The sequence below is a fragment of the Pezoporus flaviventris genome, unplaced genomic scaffold (assembly GCF_033815535.1).
Source record: "Pezoporus flaviventris isolate CSIRO_AGI_PZ_B2104156 unplaced genomic scaffold, CSIRO_AGI_Pfla_v1 ptg000078l, whole genome shotgun sequence".
Taxonomy (NCBI): Eukaryota; Metazoa; Chordata; class Aves; order Psittaciformes; family Psittacidae; genus Pezoporus; species Pezoporus flaviventris.
In genome coordinates, this window is record NW_026892626.1 from 4,031,679 (window position 1) to 4,054,966 (window position 23,288).

The window sequence follows — 23,288 nt, forward strand, 5'->3', positions numbered from 1 at the left end:
CTGCAGATAATGCTTTAAGAAACAACTAATTACTGTTTTACAATCCCTGCCCCCCCCCCCCCCCCAACCCAGTAGAGACTAAGATTTATGATGCTTTCTTCACTTTCCCCCCTCACCATCATTGGTGTCAGCATGGAAACCAAACATGTTCTATCAACTGTCAATGGCCTTTTGAAAGCTTATGGAGGAACCTGCCTGAATTGATATTGCGTGAGTTTCTGTTGCAGCTGCTGCTTGAAGACCTAAACCCAGTGTCCACCGTGACTGTCAGCCTCCGACAGACTAAACACCCGCCGACGTCCTTTCCTGCCAGACCTTACTAGAGGAAAACACAGCGATATATCATATGAAGGCTTTAACAATGAAACAAGGAAGTGAAACTGGAATGAAGACAAAGGATAAATGTTAGAGTAGCAACAAGAATAAGTGACAAGGACACATCCATAACTGCTGGTATCTTGAATACAATTTGACACCACACCAAGAGTCTTATAAGTTTGGGAAATACTTCTGAAGCTGGAATTATTAATTCTTTAGGAATAAGTGAGTTTAACTTAATTTAATGTTTTGCTTACCTATCTGGAAATGTTCATAAAACGATGTTTGGGCTGTGTTTCGCAACACCGGCAGTATTTACATCAAGGAAGGACTGGCAGGCACTTATTTGCATTACAATCTACTCACATGCTTTAGAAATCTTTAGAGTAGCTGTTTATTACCAATTCTGGTGACAGAGAATTATTCTGATATCCACTGGCCACAAATTATAAAGGATGCACTACCATGCATGTGGCAATACTACCATTCAGCCCTAATACTCTATGATACGAAACTGAAGTATTAGATTTGGTTTATGTTAGTGTTTTTAAAGATAGCAGCAGTTCAGATGATGATGCTTGGTGCATAGTAAGTTTCTAGAAAAGGAACTTTCTAGAAACAAAAAGTATTTCCTCACCTAGTTAGAAAATCACTAACATCATAGAACAGAGGAGATCAAAACACGTTTACATTACTGATTATAAAGTGAAGAGACAGGGATGGTTTCAGTAAGATGGCAAGCATTGTTCTTACAGGCTCTCCATGCTTGATTAATCCTCCTCTCCTTGCAACATATAAATTTTAATTTACTGACTGGAATTGAATATATCCTCTACAACAAGGGACAGCTCTCTGTATTTATTTTAGACCTTTTACCATCAATACCTGCCAGTAGTGTGAAATACAGTGTAAGTAGCGTAGAAGATCAGTGCCTTCTGAAGTCCTCAATATCCACTGCTTCCATGCAAACATTTCCTTAAGTATTGAAGCCAACTGAATTTTAAAGTTTATGACAACATCAAAAGTGATAAAATACAGTGTAGATGATATTACACATACGTAATTCTGGAAGACTGCTCACTTACAGTAAGAGAGCTTCTTTATCTTAATCCTTGGCATATATATAAATAAGCACTTTAAAGAAGAGCATGGCTCCAGCCAGTGTAGCCAAGAAAAGCCTGTATTCCAAGCTCAGAAGCTTGACGATTAAAATCTGCCTAGCAAGAGAACATCTTTACCTTATGCATCACAACACTTCAATTGGACATGTTAAATTAAAAAACCAAATATGTAAATACAAAGAAACAAAAACCCAAGCTAATAGCAGCATTTGGAGAATCTGATACTGCCTTTTCTGTCTTGCTAGGGCTTCTGCTATCTCTAAGGGACGACTTCTGCTTTCTCAGTATTAAGGAATGGAGATCTTGTAAAGGACTCAGCTTAATTCCCAAATACTGCAAACAGGGGAGCTGCTAGGCTTTAAATTATCTGTGCCAGGAAGTATTGTGACAATTAGCAGGTAGGATAGCTGATAAACTCAGGAATCATAACAGCTTTTTTTTACCCATGACAATGTTGTTAATGCCACAACTGTTCTCTTACAATGACTGAAACATGCACAGCAGTCATGTAATTTTATGTAAACTCAGTTAAACTCCCTCCTCACATTAAAATACTGTGTGACTGATGCAGGCAGGAGTGATAGCAAGCAAAGGATTTCTACAGAACACAAAATAATTTCTTTTCTGTGAAACATTTTTGAAACCTTTTTTGATGTTGAACTATTAATATATACTCTATCTTAGAACACTTTTCTCTCAACTAACCATTATGCAATTTTTCTGTATTTTGTTCTCATTTATCAGCTTTAAATAAAAGTCAGTGGGTATGTTCCAAATCTTATTTCCTGAAACAACTTTGTGAAGATTACAAGTACCATCTCAGATGTATCAAGCTCCAAACTTTTTAAATCTGTCAGCAGACAGTAGCTTAGGACAATAAACACAAGCGTACAGGAGAAACAGCTGTTGTAGTTTAGGATGTTGCTCTGAAGGAAGGTAGCTGAGGGAGTTTCCTGGAAATGCACATACACCTCTCTCCTTTACCTTGTCTGGCATTCTTGACTGAAGTTTCTGAGTAATCTAGCAGGTTCTTCATGGTGAACAACCTGAGCAGTTGCCAGAACAAACATGGGAGCATGGAAGGAAGGAGGGATAGAGAGCACATATGTGTGCTCACGTGAGTGTGTTTAAAATGGAATGGGAAATAAGAAGGGAAATTCAAATGCAACAGATGGTGACAACATTCAAGTGCTACCTTGGAGCATAAAACACATCTAGGTAACTGCTGTTAACCAGCTACCTGTTAGTTTCTCTTTGAAGGAGCCACTTCACATCATGCAAGCCTCCTCTTCTGCTTCACAGCAATGTAAGGAAGTTTATTTTCAATTGTCCTCAACAGGTTAAGGGAAAACCACATTGTTTTCCATTCAAGTGGGTGAATACCAAACAACTGTTCCCCCAAATCAGTGAGTGGTCGGTAAAACCTGATACAACACAGACAGTGGTCAAGCCACTATCTTTTCTTTCAGCAGTGTACTTCTGTCCGCACAAAAGCCTATGGATCAGCAGTCTGGACATACCAAACAGATAATCTCTTTCTTGGTTATGCTCCTGGCAACAGTTCCCAGTAGAGACCACAATTACATATAAACACTGTAAATATTACAAACTTGCAGTGAAGTGGTCAAATCAGTTCATGCAGAAGCACTGCTCCCAGGAACTGACAAAAGAATTAATCTGACAATGAAGATCAGCAAAAAGTGTCAACAAAGCTTCCTGGGTTGGAGAAAATCCTCCCTCCACCCCGCAAAGACCCAGCTCCAGGGATCTCAACACCCTCTCTAGTCCATACTAAGGACCTTGAGACACTGTTAACCAACCACTCAGCTATAACTACTTAAAACATTACTTGTCCATCACTGGCTGCAGTTACATTAGTAATTTGGTACTAAGCAACAGAGTAACTTTGAAGAATTATGTACACTTACTGCTTTAGTTTGATTTTGGGAACAGTTTCTGTGCATTCACAAGGAAACCAAACTATAAGATATGTTGCAACTGTGCACCAAATACACTTCAAATCTGAACAGCAACATACATCTGACCTAATAACTGGTCCTTCAGACAATCACATACATGGCAATGATGCAGGGTCCACAACAAAATTTGTAAACTACAGGCAGATCAGGTACATGCACCTCAGTACCAACTGTCCATCATTCAGTTGCACCAAATTACCTGCTCATGCACATACAGTCACTGTCTTCCTCTTTGTTACTGCTCTCCAAGTAGTTAGCAGTAAAAAAAACAGGAGCTGAGCTCAGAAGTCATCCCTGCAGCAGCCTAATGTAAGCTGCTGACCTGGGACTTAAGTAGCTGATGCGCATTTTCACATTCATTTCCATGGACTTTGCTCATAGTGGTAGGGGACAGAATTGTATTTTCCAACTACATTTGCTAAATTATCTACATCACTGCACCTAGATCCTGTGCAAAACACCAAAACTCACCTAAAGACTGTTTTCCTGCCTGTCGTGGCATTTTGAACATACTTTATGATTAAGCCACAGATCATACTAAATGTGGACAGTTCATGCAACCTAACTGGTAATGCACAGACTGAAACCAGGCATTTAAAAAACCCAACCTTCCTCTCTTTTTTGGTTGGTGGGGTTTTTTTTTGTTTGGGTTTTTTGGGGGGTTTTGTTTTTTTTCTGTGTGTATGTGTTTTGTTTTTTTTTTTGTGTGTGTTTTTTTAGGTTTTTGGGGGGCTAGGGAGAGAATTTGTTTGTTTTTTTTTTTCTGAAAACAATAAGCAGCCTCCTGCCACCAAGCTTTTTAAATTCCAGGAAACAAACAGAACTTTATGTTATACAGATGCCAACATATTGTGTAAGTGGATTTTAACTATAGTCTCTGGTTATAAGGCACTATCTTTTTCTGCTAGATAAGCAATTATGTGCTCTGGATGTACTCAGTTTGAAACATGGCGTATGGCCTTGCTGCATATTTCTTTGAACTAATATGTTGCTTCTGGCAACAAAAATAACTTACATTTTTAATTTTCATTTCCTTTACCCCAGTTTTCTGTCATCACTGCTGCCAAGAACTTGCAGCTGCATTTCGCTTCCTCATCATAGAGGATGCAAATAACCATGGCCATCATAAATTAGACTTTTTACACAGCAAAGGAGAAAGATGCCATCAAACAAATGATTTGTTGTGGTGCAAACCTATACTGAGACTTTTGACAAAAAGTACCACTTCTCTGGGTAAACACATATTATCTAGGCCATCAAGAGACTGGGTAACAGCAGTCACCTACCAACAGAGAAAATAAAATTAGGTCCTTCCAAATTTTTGAATAGACTGCACATAGAAAAATATTCCAAATTGTGTTCTTGAATTACACATGTTGCAGGAATATTTTGACTATATGTCTCTTACAGCAATAGATTTGTTTTAATCTAGATTCTGAGTGCTAGAATGCTTTGTATATCATTCATAAACTTCCTAAGTAAGCTTTCTTACCCTTTCCAGCAACATTTTTTGCAGGGATGGTCACTTTGAAAATAAAATGTACATTGATCTCCTGATGCTGTTCAATGAAATCTACAATATGCTAAATGCCCAACAAAGATTGCACAATTCCCTGTAGAACTGCAATAAAGCTTACATCTACATGAGCTTTCCAATAAAGGCAAAATGTAGGTCTTAGAAGGGGGAACCAGAACAACAATTCCAAGGAGTGATTAACATTGGAAGTGACTGTTAAATGAGGGGTCTGTTTTAAAAGGTCTTGAGAATCAAGCTACCTCTATTGCCTTATAACTAAACAGAGGTAGAGTAGGCCTGTTCCAGCATGAAAGCACTTTGGTATGTATCCTTCAGGAGTTACTTCTTGTTTAGTCTCCAGCTTGAGGCTTTACCTCACACGTAATTGGCACTTACAACAACCACCATTACAAACTCTCTATAAATGCTACACAAAAAAACGGAGGAATGAAGGCATTCTAACGCAACAAGAAGTCCCAGTATAAACATACTCACTAAATAGACTGAGCACACAAACACATGGTAGTAGCTACATTAATGAAAGTTACACTGTCAGTATACTTAATATGGCAGCTGCTTCTGCACCAGTGAAACAGCCTCTTCAAATGTGGTGGCTCCAACCAGAAGAGTGTTATTGCAAAAGCTTTACAACATTAGCATCCTAAATAACTGTTCTCAAGTATTTCACGTTTGAGCCATTGTTACAAATCAACATGAGTATCAGATAAACATAGAAGCAAATGTCACCCAGTTCAAAAAAGATGCTTCATGTGGAATTCATTCAACCTAGCCACTGTGGTGAAAGTCTAACAGTATACATTACAAATTCATGCAAAGCAATACTTCAGTTTAAAAACAACCTTTTAAGTTGTATGTGCTAGGAGACAAGTCAGACAAGCAGGACATTATTTCACCAGTACTTAAAATCACTGCTGAAAGATGCCAAGTATTTATTAGTGCTCCAGAAGGCTCCACAATTTACAATAACTGGTTTAGTTGAATGATCACATGATCTGAAACCATAAAGCCCTATAGTTTTTAATCTAGTAATACACTAACTTAATTTTACAGTATCCTATAGATTTATCCTATATCCCTTAATGTGTCTAAGCTGAAAATCACGATTTAATACCTGATGGGCTCTGTGCAGCAGAAGGGGTGGACGTTGAACTTGCAGCCACTGAATCACAGCGCCCTGTACTCCCACTGCCACTGGAAGGTGATGGTGATGAGAGTGGTGATGGATTGTGCTGATTTATACACTGGGCTACAGCAAAACCTGCAAAATAGGACAATGAAGTTTATGAGTTAATAATTAGCTTGAAAAAGCTAACTCACATGAACAAACTGAGAAAGGGGAAGTGCAAATATTGCATCAGAGTGGTGCTAAATTGACTTCTTATTGGCAGTCCCCTGAATTATTGAAAGTAGCCACAATATGCACTGTGAAACACCTAACAATGTACTACTCATTGCCTTCAACTGCATAGTAAACACTGAAGAGGAAAACATCTGACAATCAGGTAAGAAAGCAAATGCACCATTGCACATTTCTTTATTCTTTTATATGGGGAATCTCCCATGGCACTGGATTCATTCAGAGGATATCCTATATGGGGAATTTGCTGGTGTCATGCAGCAGGCAGACAGTCAAAACAATTTAAATGGACTCATTACAAGAAGCATATGAAAGCCTTAACACACAGACATGACGTGTCAGGAAAATGCTGTTAGCAGCAACACACACTGACAGGTTGTGTTGCACAGAAAAAAAAAAAACAGAATGGATGAAAAAAGGAAGAAACAAAAGCTAACAAACATCAGCCCAGTTAACAACCTGACCTAATCTGCAGTCTCACTTCTTACCTTCTACTTCCCATCCTTATACACAAGAACTAGACTCAAAACCACTTGCAGAAACACAATGCCATCTGAATAGCCGTAGTACTTGTATCAGTTTTAGATGGGCAAATGCCACTTTTATCAAGCTTTTCTCTTATTTGAAGTTACAATTCATTATGTCCAAAATGAACACCACTTGAAAGAATTAAATAACCACCACTGCAAGAGACACCTATTTTATTTAAAAATAAAACAGTTTGTGAAGCAGCTAATTACTTCGTAAGTGTTAATAAACCCATGTATTTTATTTCAGAAACCCAACTGATTGATCTTCTACAACCATTTAGATAAGTTAAACTGAGGTCACATACAGTGACGCCTGATAGTCTGCAAAAATTTAACCACAAACTAAACTACCTCAAATATGAAAGACTTCTATAGCTCTCAGGGCCACTGATACATATAGTTTTTAATACAGCAAACATGCATTAGGCTTCTCATACATACTTCATATTTTGAAATACCAGTTAGGATGGGAAACGAGGAATAATCAATGGACTTGTGACCATAGAAGTGAGTCAAAGATATCTCTTAAAGTGAACGAAAGGTGGTTTGGAACAGTTACTAAAGCCACTGGTATAGGAGTTTTTACATCAATCTATTTTGTTTCCCTTATAGTGCTGGAAAAAGCTGTACCCATCCAAAGCATTCTATATCCACAAATGGTTTGCACTTCCAAGGGAGGATAAACCTTCCAACCTCATCAAAATGGTAGAAGAAATAAACAAGGGTTAATCTGTCTATCCTGTGAAATGCTGCTCGGATTCAGGAGGATTGTCTGCCTAAAGACTTTGCAGAACAGTGCTCATAGACTCATGTTCTTACATTGAAACATTTGCTTCCACATAATTGTAAATAGTAGCCCTGCTTATTTAACTCAGTTTCAATGTTATCTTTCATTTCTTCCACACAAGCAAGTAATATTACAAGTAGTAATATTACATAAACCAAATTAGTTGTAGCTTGTATAGTCTTAGTGTTGTCAAACTACCTGAAACAGGCACTTCTGCTTGAATACTTCTCCACAGAAGTAATTAGTTCTACATCATTCAGACCATGACAGGAAGATTACCATATATCTTATAAAATTCTGATGACTAGGAAATACAAATACATATAAAAAGGCAGCAGAGTTAGGTCTTTAAAAGTAGCTGCCATAACTAAATATCTAACTAAATATAAAAATCAATGGTTCAAAGAATATTAATTAAAAAAAACAACAAAATGAGGTGACAAACTGACTTAGCAGTTGTCTTCCATTATTCTTGCACAGAACAAATGATTAAAAAAATACTTTATGTATATTTATGGGGTGTAAAAGCAACTGTATCCTAGAATTATGGAGAATGGGATACTTGAACTATTTCACACTGGAAGTAACTCAGTAGTACTTAACTAAACTATTCCAATCTGACCTTCCTCCAGTAGCTGTGTTTGATGATGAACATGAAAGGACTGGTAAGAGTCCCACAGTGCAGTTCCAAAATAACTTGTAAGACATTCAAACGTGCTGAGCAATCTAACCTCATAAAATCAGTAACAAGAGTAGATGCTCATCAGCTGAGAATGCCAAGCTCCTCATTAGTACTTTGATAAAAAGCATCTGTTTTCTTACTGTTGATGAAGGCCGCAATAAATTACAAAAGCCTGACTATTTCAAGAATACATACACAGTGTTAGTTAAAAACCCCACAAATTAAGATCTACGAATTTATACCAGCCTGTGGTGAACTGCTAAAGAAAGGCATACCATTTTTTTAAATGTGTAATATGCTTTTAGAATGAAAAACATTTGACAACACTAAAATAAACTTTCTTCACATAAATTTGAACAATCTCAAGCACTGTTTAAACAATCCTTGGGCTTTGTTTAAAGCCTTCCTATTCCCAAGAAGGGATGAAAAAGTTACATAGAATTCTTGCCTACGTTTTCTTTTTCATTTAAAGGGCTACATAGCTATAGAAGATGACTTTTTCCTTTGGATTTTAAAATTAGGATGGCCATACTGTGCTTGCAGACTGACACTAACAAGAAGTAGCTTTCCAACTTTTCCCAAAAAAATTTTACCATCATCATCATCTAGTAAGGTATTAAAAATGAAGAAAAAACTAAGAGAGATCTATTGATTCATTTTGCTTTCAAAAATAAATTTTCTCAGTAGGGAAGTGATCTCACTTGTTAAAATATGCAGATGTAGATTTTGCAGGAAATCAACAAGATTACCCTTCAGACATACCAGGTGTCTGTGCGTGTGTATGTGTGTGTATATATATGTGTATATATATATATATATATATGTATGTATGTATGTATGTATGTATGTATGTATGTATGTATCTGTAACAGCTTTGATGTGAACCTAGTATCTGAGTTTGCTTGGAGAGGAAGTGATGATTTCTCTCAATATAAGACCTATGTTCACAGGACATCTACCAAATCCGCTTGTTTCTTTCAAAATGATGTAATTCTTTATAAAGAGAGCTTCAAGAGCACCATTTACATAGCTAAGAAGATGATGAGCAGCCCAGCCAGCAAAACTATTCCTAAAATGCTCTAACATCCTGGCAAAGTCCATTAACCTAAACCAGATCCTGAACTATATTCATGGTAATGACTTCAAGGTGATAAAATCCATCAAGATAAGGATTTTTCCTTCTGCTGTCCTCTGACCAGAACTGCCCAGTCTCTCAAGCCAGTCATCTGGGATGGTTACATTATCTCACTGCATTTGCTTAACCCATACTTTTTGTAAGGAGTATTAGCATGTTCTGAATTGGGATGTTCTTAAGTATGGTCCATTATATTCTTGCCACCTTCACCCACCTTGCACAAAATCTGGTTTTAAGCTATAACAACTTCCACTCTCTTCTTCCCAGGTATCAAGAAGCACTTTCAAACCAGATTTTAACTTTGGACCACGAAACAACAAAGCAAAGTGAAACACGGGTTGACTACAGTAAGATAACTACATGCTCTCTAGTGATACATGTGGAGCTTTACGTATGCACTACAACAGAGACTGAGGCAGACTAGGCTGAACTAAAAGTTCTTGAAAACTCTACATTCAATGAGAAGACGAATTAGCAAACTGATTCAACAGTTGTACTAAAATTCTCCACAGAGTGAAACTTGCAGGAGGGGTGAAAACGTTTATATCACTGTCAGTTTCTTAAAACCTACCCTGGATGTACAGCTGACATGGTCCTACTAAGGAAAGTGATTCATCTTCTAAAAATATTGCCAAAACAATGGCTCTCCCTTAAATCGGCAAAACCCACCATCATCAAAGGAAAGCATAACTTGTTGCTTACAAGTATAATCAAATTAACAGACCATGTGACATTCGCAGAACTCTCAAGCATCACTTAAAGCTGTAGCATTAAGAAATGAATACACAAAGGTAGTAACTACAACTTGTTCAATAATTTTTTTAAAAGGAGCGAAATTACTCTCAAAGTGAAAACCACTCCAAGCCTGATTAAAGAATAAACACAAAGAGATTCCTGTTTAAGTCACTTGTAACTAGGAAACCTCATACACTCATTAGTGAAGAAAAGGGGAGAAGGAAGAGGCCTTTGATATTCATTTTGTAACCAGATGTAAAATAGTGTAGCAATCCAGTTTTATTATACTATTGGCTGTCATAAAATGCATTTCAAAACCACAGCATTTGAAATACTTGATGTTCTGTGCTCGGTTTCTCGTACTTAGTATCAAATAAAACTTCAAAATACTTTTTCCTCCTGAATTGCATGTGCATACAGTGGAAGTTTCCATTTCCTGGAATTCAAAGTAACTATGTGGTTGGTTGAAAAAACTACCTTTAACACCAATTCCAAGCTGATGCTCTGTGCTAATGTTCAGGCTAAGTAGCTGTGGCTCTTTTCTGCTTTGCTACCTCTAAGGTAAATGAAGCAGCGCACAGTATCCCAGCTACTTTCCAAACTGGCAAGAAAATGATCATAACCAAATTAAACGAGGAACTATGCACAACTGACAGACACTGCATAAATACCAAGTATGTGGAACAATTCAAACTAACTCAATTTGTAAAGGAAGGCAACGCGTTAAGACACTTCCAGTGTAGTTGGACAAACTGTCAAAGATACTGCTTGTACCATACCTGGACTTCACACCCAGGTATTACTTGTTTCTCCAAGAGTAACTTTTTCCATAAGTCTTATCCTGGAGCTGTGTGTTCAGAAACCTATCACAGTAAGCTTTTCATTGCTCATACAAGTTACAGTTCAGATGTTGCAGATTCAAATCACAAAGCAGAAATTGCTCGTTAAGGAATGCTAATCTTACCTGGAACTTTGTCAACAGATGCAAAACCAGAGCGTTGCACTGTAGGATCACTGCTACCACGCCGTGACTGATCATAAAATCTAAATGGAAGGTGTTGGGCTGTAGCAGAAGAGCTGTGTCCAAAACCCATAATTTCAGTTGAAGGCTGAACAGGAAGATCCAGCAGAACTATGTTTAATCACAATTGATAATTTTTGTTACTCAAAAATACATAAAAGGAAGAGTAGGTGAAAATAAAATTGATAGTTTTCTCAGAATCTTAAGAATGAACCCTATTGTTCGACATAACTTGCCTGCATTTACCTCTTAATTATGGTTACAACTGCAACAGAAAAAGAAGAGACACAGCATTTATGGCAACCTTTCCTACCACTGCTGTCTACACATTCACGCTAAGGAAGCCTCAGAATACAGTGGAGGAGGAAAAAAGGATTAAAGTAAGCTCCTTGCATGAAGTAAGCCACTGAAATTATTTAAATAAAAGAAATCTTCTGGTTTTCACTGTACAAATAGTCACTCATTAGTTACAACTGAACACTGCAGAAACCCATGTAAAAAGACAATCTGTCAACTGGCAAAAAAAAAAAAAACAAAAAAAACTTTTCCATTACCACTTTACCACTCAACCTGAAATTTTAGTATCAAAATAGACCTGTATTAACCACAAACTTGCTTTACACTTTTTTACATGAAGCAAGCCATATAGGTATGACATATCTATTCTGTAAAACACTCTTATATTTAGCTTCCTACACAATCATAAGACACTAAAATGATCTTAAACCTTCTATACTCAGAGAAATTCTCTGTCCAACTCAGTAATTTTAATACCAGCTATGACCGTGTTTTTCACAGCTCTGATTAGTTCATTACTGCTACTGGACAATCCAAGCAACTTAGGCAGCTGGTGTCCCTTTTCGTTTGCCCAGCTATTTTCCTTCCTGTATTTCAGAGCTCCCTCTTCTAAACTCTCCAATACATTCAGTTTACTGGTAAGCTTCAATTTATTCTTCAGTCACTTAATATTAGGCTAGTATTTTAATCACTCATTGCTATTTACTCAGATTAATTCTTTCCTTCATATCTTTGCATGCATTTCCTTCACTCACAGAAATATAGCTGCTGACTCAACATTCAGGATTGCTCATTCAAGCATTAAACATTACGATAACGCCACTGGGACACCATCCATCTCAGGACTCAGGCAAGCTGAGTTCCAATTTAGTCCTAAGGCAATAGAATATCTGCTTTTTAAGTAGAGCATTTGAAATTTGAATCACTGAATGACATTTAAAGAGAAATGCTGAGTTTTGTGAGAAGACTGGCAGCTAGTGGCAACAAAACAGGACTCCTTTTTCGTCCTTCCTTTGACACATCTATCATTAAATGTGAAAACACATTTTACTCCAACAAAATCTGTTGCTTGGCAACTAGACATTGGTTTACAGTTTTCTGTGGCACACCACTACTTAGATTTTTCTAACACATGCTTGTGTTACAGAGTGATTTGCTATGACATCCAAGTCTTGTTTCTCAGAATCATTTTGAACTAACGGCTCACCTGCTATCCTCTGCATTTTCATACGGCGAGCTTGGATACGGCCTTTTGCAAGCCGCTGCTTTGCAATAATGCAGCGGATGTGATCCGAAAAAATAAATGTAGCCTGAAGGATAGGGAAGGGCTTAGAATGAGGACTTGAGGCAGGCTTATGAATTATGATGTTCAGAGCTCTACTGTCATCCTCCACTCCCGTCACTTGCATATCCTAAAAAGAAACAGAACGCAAGTTGCTAATAAAAAAGTTTGCATTTTAGAACTATGAATACCAACATTAAAAGAAAACCCTATGAATGGTTCACTAAAGCACCTAGGAACAGTTTCTGTGTTAAGAAAAAGGACTACACAAGTTGTACAGTGTTGAACTTAGCTCGTCAGAAATTAGTACTTACAGAGATTGTCAGTTTAAAATTCAATTGAGCTATTTGGGTATACCAAGTTTTAAGGAAATACAGTGTTGGCTAAGGCAAGAAAGATACAAATGAGGGAAACTTCTTAAAGCTTTTGAAATAAATTAGAAAAGCACAGATGATTTTGAAGTTACAACCTGTTGTCTTCCCTATCTGTGTAGTAAGACCAGAACTCTGGGAGAGTTCATTTCTGTGCTGCTTTGGGACTCAATACTAATTGTATATGATTCCAGTGTTCAAATGAACACAGCCCAATATAGACTGGGGAAGTTAAGTTACCTTATTTTCAAGTTTGTCTTTAGTTAGCTATGTAAACTTCCTCACAAAATCCGAAATAGTTTAAAAGACAAAACCTAGAAAAAAAGACTAGTAAGAGAAGAAACAAGTAGGCATGGTACAGAGCTAAAATATATAAGCTAATATTGGCATTACTATTTAGCATAAATGTAGATTTTCAGCCGAGAAAAAGTAACCACCCATATTAGAACTCCTCTTACCTGCAAAAGGCCTGCAAACTTAACAACACCCCATCCAAGTCTGGCAACATCTGGCTCAACCAAGCTCATCTGGTATATATCCACAGCCAGGAACCTTTGAACTTGACCCCCATCCTTTGTTATGACTGTACAAGCAATTAGATCACTGTTATCTGAAGGAAGAAAAAAGAATCCCGTAACTTAGCTACTTAAGTTAAGAATTCTGGGGTTTGGTTGTTTTACATAACATAATTTAAATGTATAAAAGTGCAATCATCTTTATAACACACATTTGAAGTTATTCAAGGTTATTTTTTAAAATAAATACTTTGCATTTCCCTACCATATTTCTAGTTATGCAGAAAGGCCAGAATATATTTCAATAGTAGTGGTTGAGGCACCTTACAAGTTATGTATCAGATGTGTATTATAAGTACCTTGCTTTCTCTTACCACCTTCATTACCTTTTAGTATAAAAGGTCACTTCATTTTAGAGGTGAAATTGCAACAGTGTTGATTTCTCTCACTAAGTTAGTCTCAAAGTCTTGTCCAAAGACTGGAGATACCCTCCGTGTAGGAGGCACGGCAGCACTGCAGGCAACTGCCTGTACATCAGTGTAAGCTTCACCTCCATTCTGACACAAGCTCAAATTCTACAGGTTTAAAATCTGACTTTCTGACTGTTGGAAGCCTTTCAGCTTCAAGACTGTAGGGATGCTCCAGATTAACTGAATGAGGATTTTGCCAGTATTTGTTAAGTGAGGTGACATTTTTTTCCTTTACCCGACCAACTTTATTAATTTATACTGAATAAACATACCCTCTCTTAATCATTAATTCTAGCACCCCTCAAACAAGCCCCAACATACAGATTTCGAGCTTTAAATACACCATTCCCTGATTCTCCTGCATCTCCTCAATGCACCTGTCCCAGTTCAAACCATCAATCTTGAAAATCTAAATCACATTCTTTACATCAGAGTATACTAAGTTGCCCATAAACTGGAACTGACACCTCACAGCAGACCTCATCTTAGCTTTTTCCTTTACTTCAAATTGATATGTTCGTTCACATGCTTAATACACACAGATCTTTGTCCTCTTACGTAGTGCAACTTTACAGCAAGTACAAGATTCTATGACCACACTTACTGTCCTTCAGAGTCCATCATCTTTGCAATGCTAGATAGCATTCCACATAATCTGATAGGTTTAGCCAGATAATTTGCAGCATTTTAACTATTTGCTGAAGTAATTTTGATTGAGTTTTGTGGTGGTTTGTTGTTTGTTGGGTTTTTTAGGACAGAAACCATAGGACTTGAAAGCAATAAGTTCTATATTTTGCTTCTACCTTAGCCAGTTTTTCCACACACTCCTCCTTAGTGCTCACTCCTTAGTATTGCTAAGGCATCAACAGACTCAGAAGTTTAGAGTCACTTACTCAAACAGCCTTTCTTAAATGAGGGCTCAATACTATAGGCATCAATTGCTGTTAAGCTGTAGAATGCTATTTACCCCTTCCTATTCCACAGACACATAGTATTTTTCAGGATGCTGTATTTTTTACGTATGTCTATATACTGACATCAGTTTGATAAACAAGGTAGTCTTCAGTAAAGTAAGTATCTTTTAAAAAGGCTGCCTTCTTATTCAGATTTTTTATATCTATCTGAAGGGAGCTATTCTGACAGAAGGAATTCAACATATCTCTAATACTGAAGTACCTCTAATGCTGTCTCCATACTGAATGTTAAGCGCTCTTGCATTCAAAACCCAGCTGTAGCAGTAGTTAACTCTGTATTTCATACTAGACACATCTGTGGGATAGATACAAGCTACAAGTGGAAGCACACAGTTTTTTGCAGTGGCAGGTCATACAACTACTGACAACAGCCATAAATTATGGTTTGGAAGATGGAGGAAATTCTTTTGTGCACAATACAGCTCAGAAGGTTACCCAGAAAGGTTGTGGAATTTCTATCACCAAAAGTTTTCAAGTTTCAAAAGAATAAAAGAAATATTACTCACAAAACCAACCTCCTCTTCTCCGTAAGAGACCCCTCTCACACCACAACTGAGAAGTCTCTTCCAACTAACACTTCTATTATTCTACCAATTTCCCTTTATTACCAGGATCCATTCAAAATTGACTGGGTAATAAGAGAGAAAAGAAGGAGATATGGAACCCTAATATGCTTAGAAGAAGATAGTTGATGCTAATCCAATGTGAGTTTAGTGTGAGCTTTTGAAATTCAAGAAAAGTTTAATCAATAAATAAATACAACACTGCTACTTTTCTGCAATACGTATGGGATACAATTCAGTTACATGAGGATTGATTACTGTTACCTACTCAGATGCCCTGGAAAGCTCAAGAAATCCATAAAGGTTTAGTAAACTTGACTCTTGGAGCCTATGGGAGCTTTATGCCTTTGCAGAGAAGAAGCAGAGACACCAGGAAGAAAATAATAAGAGATCTAAAGTCGCCATGTAGGCTATATGTTGAGAAAACAGAATCTTTCTCCAATATTATTGTGTCAATGACATTCTATTAACTGAACAATAAAAGATAACAATGTATATTAAATGCATCAAAAGCTCTAAGTTTATGATCCTGAAGTGTATCTGTATTTGTATATATTTTATACTTACACATCCAGAAGTGGTAACAGAGTTACAAATCTAACATATCTCTCCAGAAATTACTTTCTAATACCTAAATTATTTCACCTTTTCATTAATAACTGAAAAGCCTGAAGTTATTATAAAGGTTTCTAAGTCATGGTAAAACAAGAATAATGCAAGTGCCATTTATTCTGTACTGGCCTGTGAATTTAGGCATAAAACACTCAAACATATTTGACTGTATTCCCAGCTGAAGTATACACAGTTTGAAAGAAGCAGGCTGAAAGAAACTTGAAAGACTACCACAACAAAAACTGACATGAAGATTAGATTTTTTTTTTTTTTAAAGCAAAAACCTTAATAATTCAACTAACTCATTTAAAGAATACCCAGGAGGAAGATTTTAATAAATACATAAATAGTACAAATGGGTAAGAAATTCAATGCAGGGCCAAGTCTAATAGACAAAAGCTACAAGTGGCAGTAGTTCCATGGTGAAAATAAGTGACTAATGAACCTACACAACTGATAGCCTGCCCCTTCACAAGACAAAGTTTCTAATGAAGAACAAACATTTTTCTAGGAATACATTTTGGGTCAAACAGAACTAGCTCCCCAGAAGTCATACGTAATGTACACAATGTTTTTTTCCAAGCCATAGAAACCAGGAAAACACAAGAGAATCCTTATAAATATAGCTGTTAACTGAGAAGAAATTAATTCTCAAACAGTTGGTATGACTAAAAAAGGATGGGCTTATTATGGCCTATCCTCCACATTGCATGAGCTCTTATAGCCAATATCTTTTCTGAGGCAGTCTCAGTAACAAAGTATGAGTAACAAAGTCTTATAAGTCTTAATGAGCCCTTAAGGCTTTTCACAGCTGTATTTCAAAACAGGACTCTGGAACATGTCTGGTTACTGCTTATCTTGGGACCCTTCATTTATTGTTCCTTTCGTTCTTTAATCCAATTAGTTCATCAACACATTTATTTCCATCGATACAAGTTTGTGGAACAGCCATATTCTTCTCTAGACCTGAAGAAGCTGGATTTTGACACCTCCAAATAAGTAATGTGAGGTTTCTGAAATCTGTGGATAATTTATTGTGAGATTCTCAACATAGAGACCACAACACCCAATACAGTCATGAAGTTCTCAAATACTGGTTCTGTCTAGTATTTATACAGTTTTTAGTGCAACTGCAAGCAGATTAATGTACTTGAAATAACCCCTGTACATATTCAACTGCCGGACTACAGAAATGCAGTACATAAGGTAAAGAACTTAAAGAGCAGTTGTTTTCCAGAGCAGAAAGTTTTCATTTTAGGTGTTACAAAAACTTCAAGTAAAGCTTTACTGTTAAAGTTTATCAAAGAACATAAAAAACAGTTAAACAGTTACTCATTTACTAGTAAACTGTTACAGGAATCTTTTGAGTTTATACAACTGAATATACCCCATTTACATGACTCTTCACAGCTACTGAAGGGTCATAAAGTACAGTCATCCTTTATGACAAAAACAGAAGAAAAAATGTGGTTAAACACATTTCCAGTGAACTGATCTGAGCTTACAGCTAATCTATAAACCAGTTATAGATATCCAACCACATCTAGATAAAAATTTCAAGCCCAGTAAACTTAAATACTACTGAAAACTGATCAGGGGATTAAAGTGAACCACAAACTGAATGGTTCACTGACATGACACTGCTGCAAAGAAGTGTACTGCCATTTCCAAGACTAACAGCAATGCTAATTTTTTCCTCGTGCAAAATAAAGCGTGCGACCAGTTCAGACAATACACATCCAAGACATGGATCCAAGATTTCTCTCGACTTTGTCCAAGAAAAATACAACTTTTAGGAAATACAGACCAGGAAGAAGAGTTTGAAAATTTCAACTGCTTGCAGCAAAGAAGATTTAAATTAGGTGGACACACTTGCCTGTGAAGACTGTACTATATGAAGTCTTTACAAATAAAACAGCTAGTTTAGGAGACGGTCTAAATGTGCCTCACCTACCTCAGGGTCTGATCTTTAATGATTTTATAATTTACAGTCATGATAATTCTAGAAATCATCTGTAGACACTAAAAGCTCTTACAGAAAACTTTCAGCACTTTGTGTGCTTAGCTGGCAGTCTAAAATAAGCATTAGGTTGCAGATAGTAAATGTACCACCTCCCACTTTACATAAAAAAACTTCTTCCAACAGCATGTAGCCCATTTGGTATGCTATTCTTCTTTACTACTAAGTTATATTCCTGGGAATATATTTAATAGAATAAAAAAATTATATGCCCTATGATAAAACCTCTTGACAACTTCTCCAAATACCTGTCTGGAGGGGGGGGTAAAGAAGCTGAAGCCAGTGGTATCCAACAAGATGTGAAGCACTGAGCACAAAATGAACCACAGGAAATTTCACAGAAACACCGGGGTGGGAGGGGGGAGCAAACAACAACAAACCCCACAACCCTTTCCTTATTGTGAAGGTGGTCAAACAGTAAAACAGGTTGCCCAGAAACACTGTGGAATCTCCATCCTCAACATGGATAACCTGACCGGTGAGGGCCCTAGGCAACTTACTCTACCTGACCTTGCTTTGAGCACAGAAGTCAACTAGACGGTCTCCAGAGGTTCCTTCCAACCTCAATTATTCTATGATAGATTTTCCTCAAATCTTATTGAAAAAAACATTGATTATGATATTATTTATAAAGCCTATTTATTTGGTAGAGACAAGAGTGAACAAGGAGTCTTAACTATAATATTAATTTTTCCTGGTTTAGCAAAGAAATAATGGCTTTAAACGTATCATCATTTACCTCTTGGCCATGGCATTTAAAACATTGCCACTAATAGAATCAGCAGCCTGAAACCAAGCCCCACGACTGTTAATTTGAGCTGCCAGTGAACTTCACACAAACAGTGAAATGCTGAACAAGATTAAAAAGCCACCTACATGAAACACCTACAAACTCACATGCAGCCTAAGGCAGGCAGTTATCACATAATACACGAGTGCTTCAAAACTATTTACAGTAAAAATAACTCTGAAAAGTAGCAGTATATATCATTGTGGTAGCAGCATACCTAGCAAGATGGAATGAACCTTCTATGGAATACCTGACTCATTTCTAAACACAGTCATATAGAGCACCGACAACCTTGCAATTAAAAGGATTACAATAAACATATGTACATCAAAACATTAAAATGACTCTATACAAGAAACTTTAACCTTTCTTATCAATCTCCCATGAAACACCAGCATTGCATTCGGTATGGGGGGAGAAGGCATTTTGATAACATGTTTTACAAGAGATTTTAAAATCCAAATGGTAGCTGAAGTAATTCCTGGATCTTATCAACTTCTACTTCTTGTCAACGTATGTATACAAATGAGCATAACCACTGGAGGTATCTAATGTTCAGAAAAATTTAAAAAGCACTGTCAAAATATAGATTGAGGAGAATTTGTCTGATTGAAAATATCTCCAATGTTATAATTGAAAAAAGGCACACAAATATAATTTCTTGGGTCATGTTTTGTCAGCTGTTAAGTCTCCTCCCAGGATACGGCACCAAGCAATAGCATACTGAAATACTGATATTCTCTTCTCTACTGGACTTGAGCTGGTTTTCCCTTTATTGGGGTAATTAATATTTTGATGGACTTGATGCACAGAAAGGTCTCTGAGATACTGGACATAATCATATAACATCTACTAGGGCAACTAGGGCAACTATTTTTTTAGCTGAAGTAAGATCAACAGGCATTTAAACATAAGACAATAAAAACTTTAACATCTAAAACATCAAGCACCCCCTTTTTTTTCTTTTTAAAGAACAAGAACCTTCAAAGATTAAACCCCTAGCAAATACACACACTATTTTAGCAATCACATGCCCTCTAAAGTTACAAATCATACCTCCAAGCTCTTAATAAAAGAACTGCCTGAACAGAAGTTAATTACTTATAGAACTTAACTAACATCAATGTATCAAAATCTTCTAGGTCCTGATTATAGGCAATGGAGTTAATACTATTTATATTGTCATGTGCTTTCTTTTAAATTCTAGCCTAAAAGTACACTCTTCTACATACAATTCGTCACTTGCTGAGGTGAGTAGCTCGAGAGAATACGCCTTCCAACACCGGAGGGGGGGGAGATCAGCGTCCAGGAGCCTCAACTCAGAGCGACAAGAGCCACCGAGGGAGCCTCAAGTCCTCGACAGGCCCTGCCCAGGAGCCGGCAGCTCAGCTGACGAGAGCGAGCAGCTGACGAGAGCGAGCAGCTGACTCACACGGGGCGGAGCCAGGAGGAACGGCGGCACCAGCCCCGAGTGGTTAAAAACCTGCCCCAGGGAGCGCGAGCGATCAGAAGCGCGGCAAACAGAGCGGGTCGAGGCAGTTCGCGGGGGCAGGCGAGCGGGATGGTGAGCACTCGTCGTTATGATCAGGACCCGGTCTGGGAGCTCTGCTCTCGCTGCCCCGGCGGTGGCCAGCGTAGGCACCCAGACAGAGCCGACGAGAGGGGAGGCTGCAGTGCAGAGCTCAGGGTGTAGAGTGCCTGCACTGGTCTGGTGAGGGGAGGGTGCACAATGGGCAGGGCTGCACTCGGTGCTCCCTGGTGGAGGTCCTCCTGCAGCAGGGGCTGAGCTGCGGGATGCTGTTAATAGACTGCGAGATGTCAGGGAAGCTGAGAGTAAGCAGGAATGCTTGCTCCTGGCCCAAACTGTGCAGGGGCCTCGAGCTTCACCTCTACCTCATGAAGGAAAGAAGGAGGCCGTTAACCTGGGAAGCTGGGAATTAGTGACAAAAAACAACAAAAAAAAAAAAAAAAAGAAGGAAAAGGACAACCAAAAGCAAGGGGCTTCCCCCTAAATCCCCTGTCCCCACGCAGAACCGCTTTGCTGTCCTGCAGGGGGCTAATGAGGAAGCGCACTCGAGCCAGAAACAGCCGGCTGATGCACTGCTAAAGAAGATCTCTACTGGTGCTGCCAGGAAAACGCGGTGGGTCGTAGTAGTAGGGGACTCTACACTGAAAAGGACAGAAGCACTTGTCTGCCGGCCAGACCCCCTCTCAGGGGAGGTGTGTTGCCTACCGGGGGCACGGATCAGGGATGTGGCAGAGAGGCTGCCTGCTCTTGTAAGTCCCACGGACTGGTGATACATGTGGGTGCTAGGGATATAGACAGTAGTAGCCTGTGTAACATAAAGAAGGACTACAGAGCCTGGGGGAGGTGGTTAGGGGCTCTGGAGCTCAGGTGGTCTTTTCATCAATTCTCCAGGGTACAGGGGAGGACCTAAAAAAAGCTAGGAGGATTGGCCAAGTTAATAAATGGTTAGAAGGGTGGTGTCACAGTCAGGGGTTTGGGTGTCTTGAACACAGGACCCAAGCTTGTAGGCCAGGTCTAGTGGGGGCTGGTGGAGCTGGTCTAAGGGAAAGAGCAGTTTTGGTAGGAGGCTTGCCAGACTGGTCAAGGAGGCTTTAAACTAGATGTGTTGGGAGAGGGGGGCATCATTCCATCCCAACACACCCAGTCAGTTGCCAGAACCTATAATAAATGCTTGGAGCAATGTAGATACCCCAGCCGCTCCAGCCAATAAGCTGGCTTCAGTTGGAGCTCGGCTCAGATGCAATGCCCGTAGCATGGGGAACAAACAAGAGGAATTAGAGATGCGTGCACGTCTATGGGGGTATGATATAATAGACATCACAGAAACATGGTGGGATGGCTCCTACGACTACAGTGTTGGAATGGAAGGTTACAGGCTCTTTAGGAAAGACAGGCCTGGCAGGTGGGGAGGGGGAGTTGCCCTTTATGTTAGGGATAGTCTGGAGAGTATGGAACTCTGTCTGGGGACAGGTTAGCAGTGCACAGAGAGTTTGTGGGTCAGGGTTAAAGGGAATATAGCTATGGGAGATATTACTGTGGGGATCTGTTACAGACGGTCTGATCAAGGAGAACCTGCGGATGAAGCACTCCATAGACAGATAGGAAAAGCTTCACACTCACAGGCCCTTGTTCTCATGGGTGACTTCAACCATCTGTTGGAAGGACGGTACGGCCCGGCACAGGCAATCCAGGAGGTTCCTCGATTGTGTAGCCTGGCACAAGCAATCCAGGAGGTTCCTCGATTGTGTAGCCTGGCACAAGCAATCCAGGAGGTTCCTCGATTGTGTAGCCTGGCACAAGCAATCCAGGAGGTTCCTCAATTCTGTAGAAGACACCTTCCTTCTGCAAGTAATAGAGGAGCCAACAAGGAGAGGTGCCATGGTTGACCTTGTGCTCACCAACAGGGAAGGGCTGGTTGGAAATGTGACACTCCAGGGCAGCCTTGGATGCAGTGATCATGAGATGGTCGAATTTGAGATCCTCAGGACAGTGAGAAGAGCGTGCAGCAAGCTGACTGCCCTGGACTTCAAAAGAACAGACATTGGCCTCTTCAGGAACCTGCTTCGGAAGGTTCCATGGGATACAGCCCTAGAGGGCAGAGGGGCTGAAGACTTGGTTGATATTCAAGGATCACCTGCTGCAAGCTCAGGAGTGTTGCATCCCAACCAGAAGGAAGTGCAGCAGGAGGGTCAGGAGACCTCCTTGGATGGATAAGGAGCTCCTGAGGAAAATTCAAATGAAAAAAGAGGCTTATAATAAGTGGAAGCAAGGACAGGTGGCATGGGAAGAGTACAGGGATGTTGTCTGAGAAGCTAGGGACCATGTTAGGAAAGCTAAGGCCCAGTTAGAATTAAACTTAGCTAGAGGTATTAAAGATAACAGGAAGGGATTCTACAGGTACGTAGCAAATAAAAAAAAGACTAGGGAGAATGTAGGGCCCCTCAGGAAGCTCTTGGGAGAACTGGCTACACAGGATTTGGAGAAGGCTAAGGTTCTGAATGACTTCTTTGCCTCGGTCTTCACTGGCAAAGGCTCTGACCAAACCACCCAAGTCTTGGAAGGCAGATGCAGGGACTGTGAGAATGAAGACCTTGCGCCCACTGTAGGAGAGGAACTGGTTCGAGACCATCTCAAAAATCTGAACGTGCACAACTCCATGGGTAC

At 38.9% G+C, this 23,288-nt stretch overlaps 1 protein-coding gene across 7 annotated transcripts in view; it reads right to left on the reverse strand.

Moving 5' to 3' along the window:
• CLEC16A (C-type lectin domain containing 16A) overlaps positions 1 to 23,288 on the reverse strand; it is a 79,160-nt gene that overhangs the window by 5,277 nt on the left and 50,595 nt on the right. For 3 of the 7 annotated variants that reach the window (XM_061473255.1, XM_061473256.1, XM_061473260.1), the window contains 5 exons: positions 13,611 to 13,762; positions 12,707 to 12,911; positions 11,146 to 11,313; positions 6,067 to 6,213; positions 196 to 315 (listed from right to left, as the gene is read on the reverse strand). In XM_061473255.1, the coding sequence (XP_061329239.1) occupies positions 196 to 315; positions 6,067 to 6,213; positions 11,146 to 11,313; positions 12,707 to 12,911; positions 13,611 to 13,762 (792 nt within the window). Of the gene's footprint in view, positions 1 to 195; positions 320 to 6,066; positions 6,214 to 11,145; positions 11,314 to 12,706; positions 12,912 to 13,610; positions 13,763 to 23,288 lie in introns of those variants that run through there. The other 4 variants (XM_061473257.1, XM_061473259.1, XM_061473258.1 and 1 more) reach the window with 3 other exon arrangements.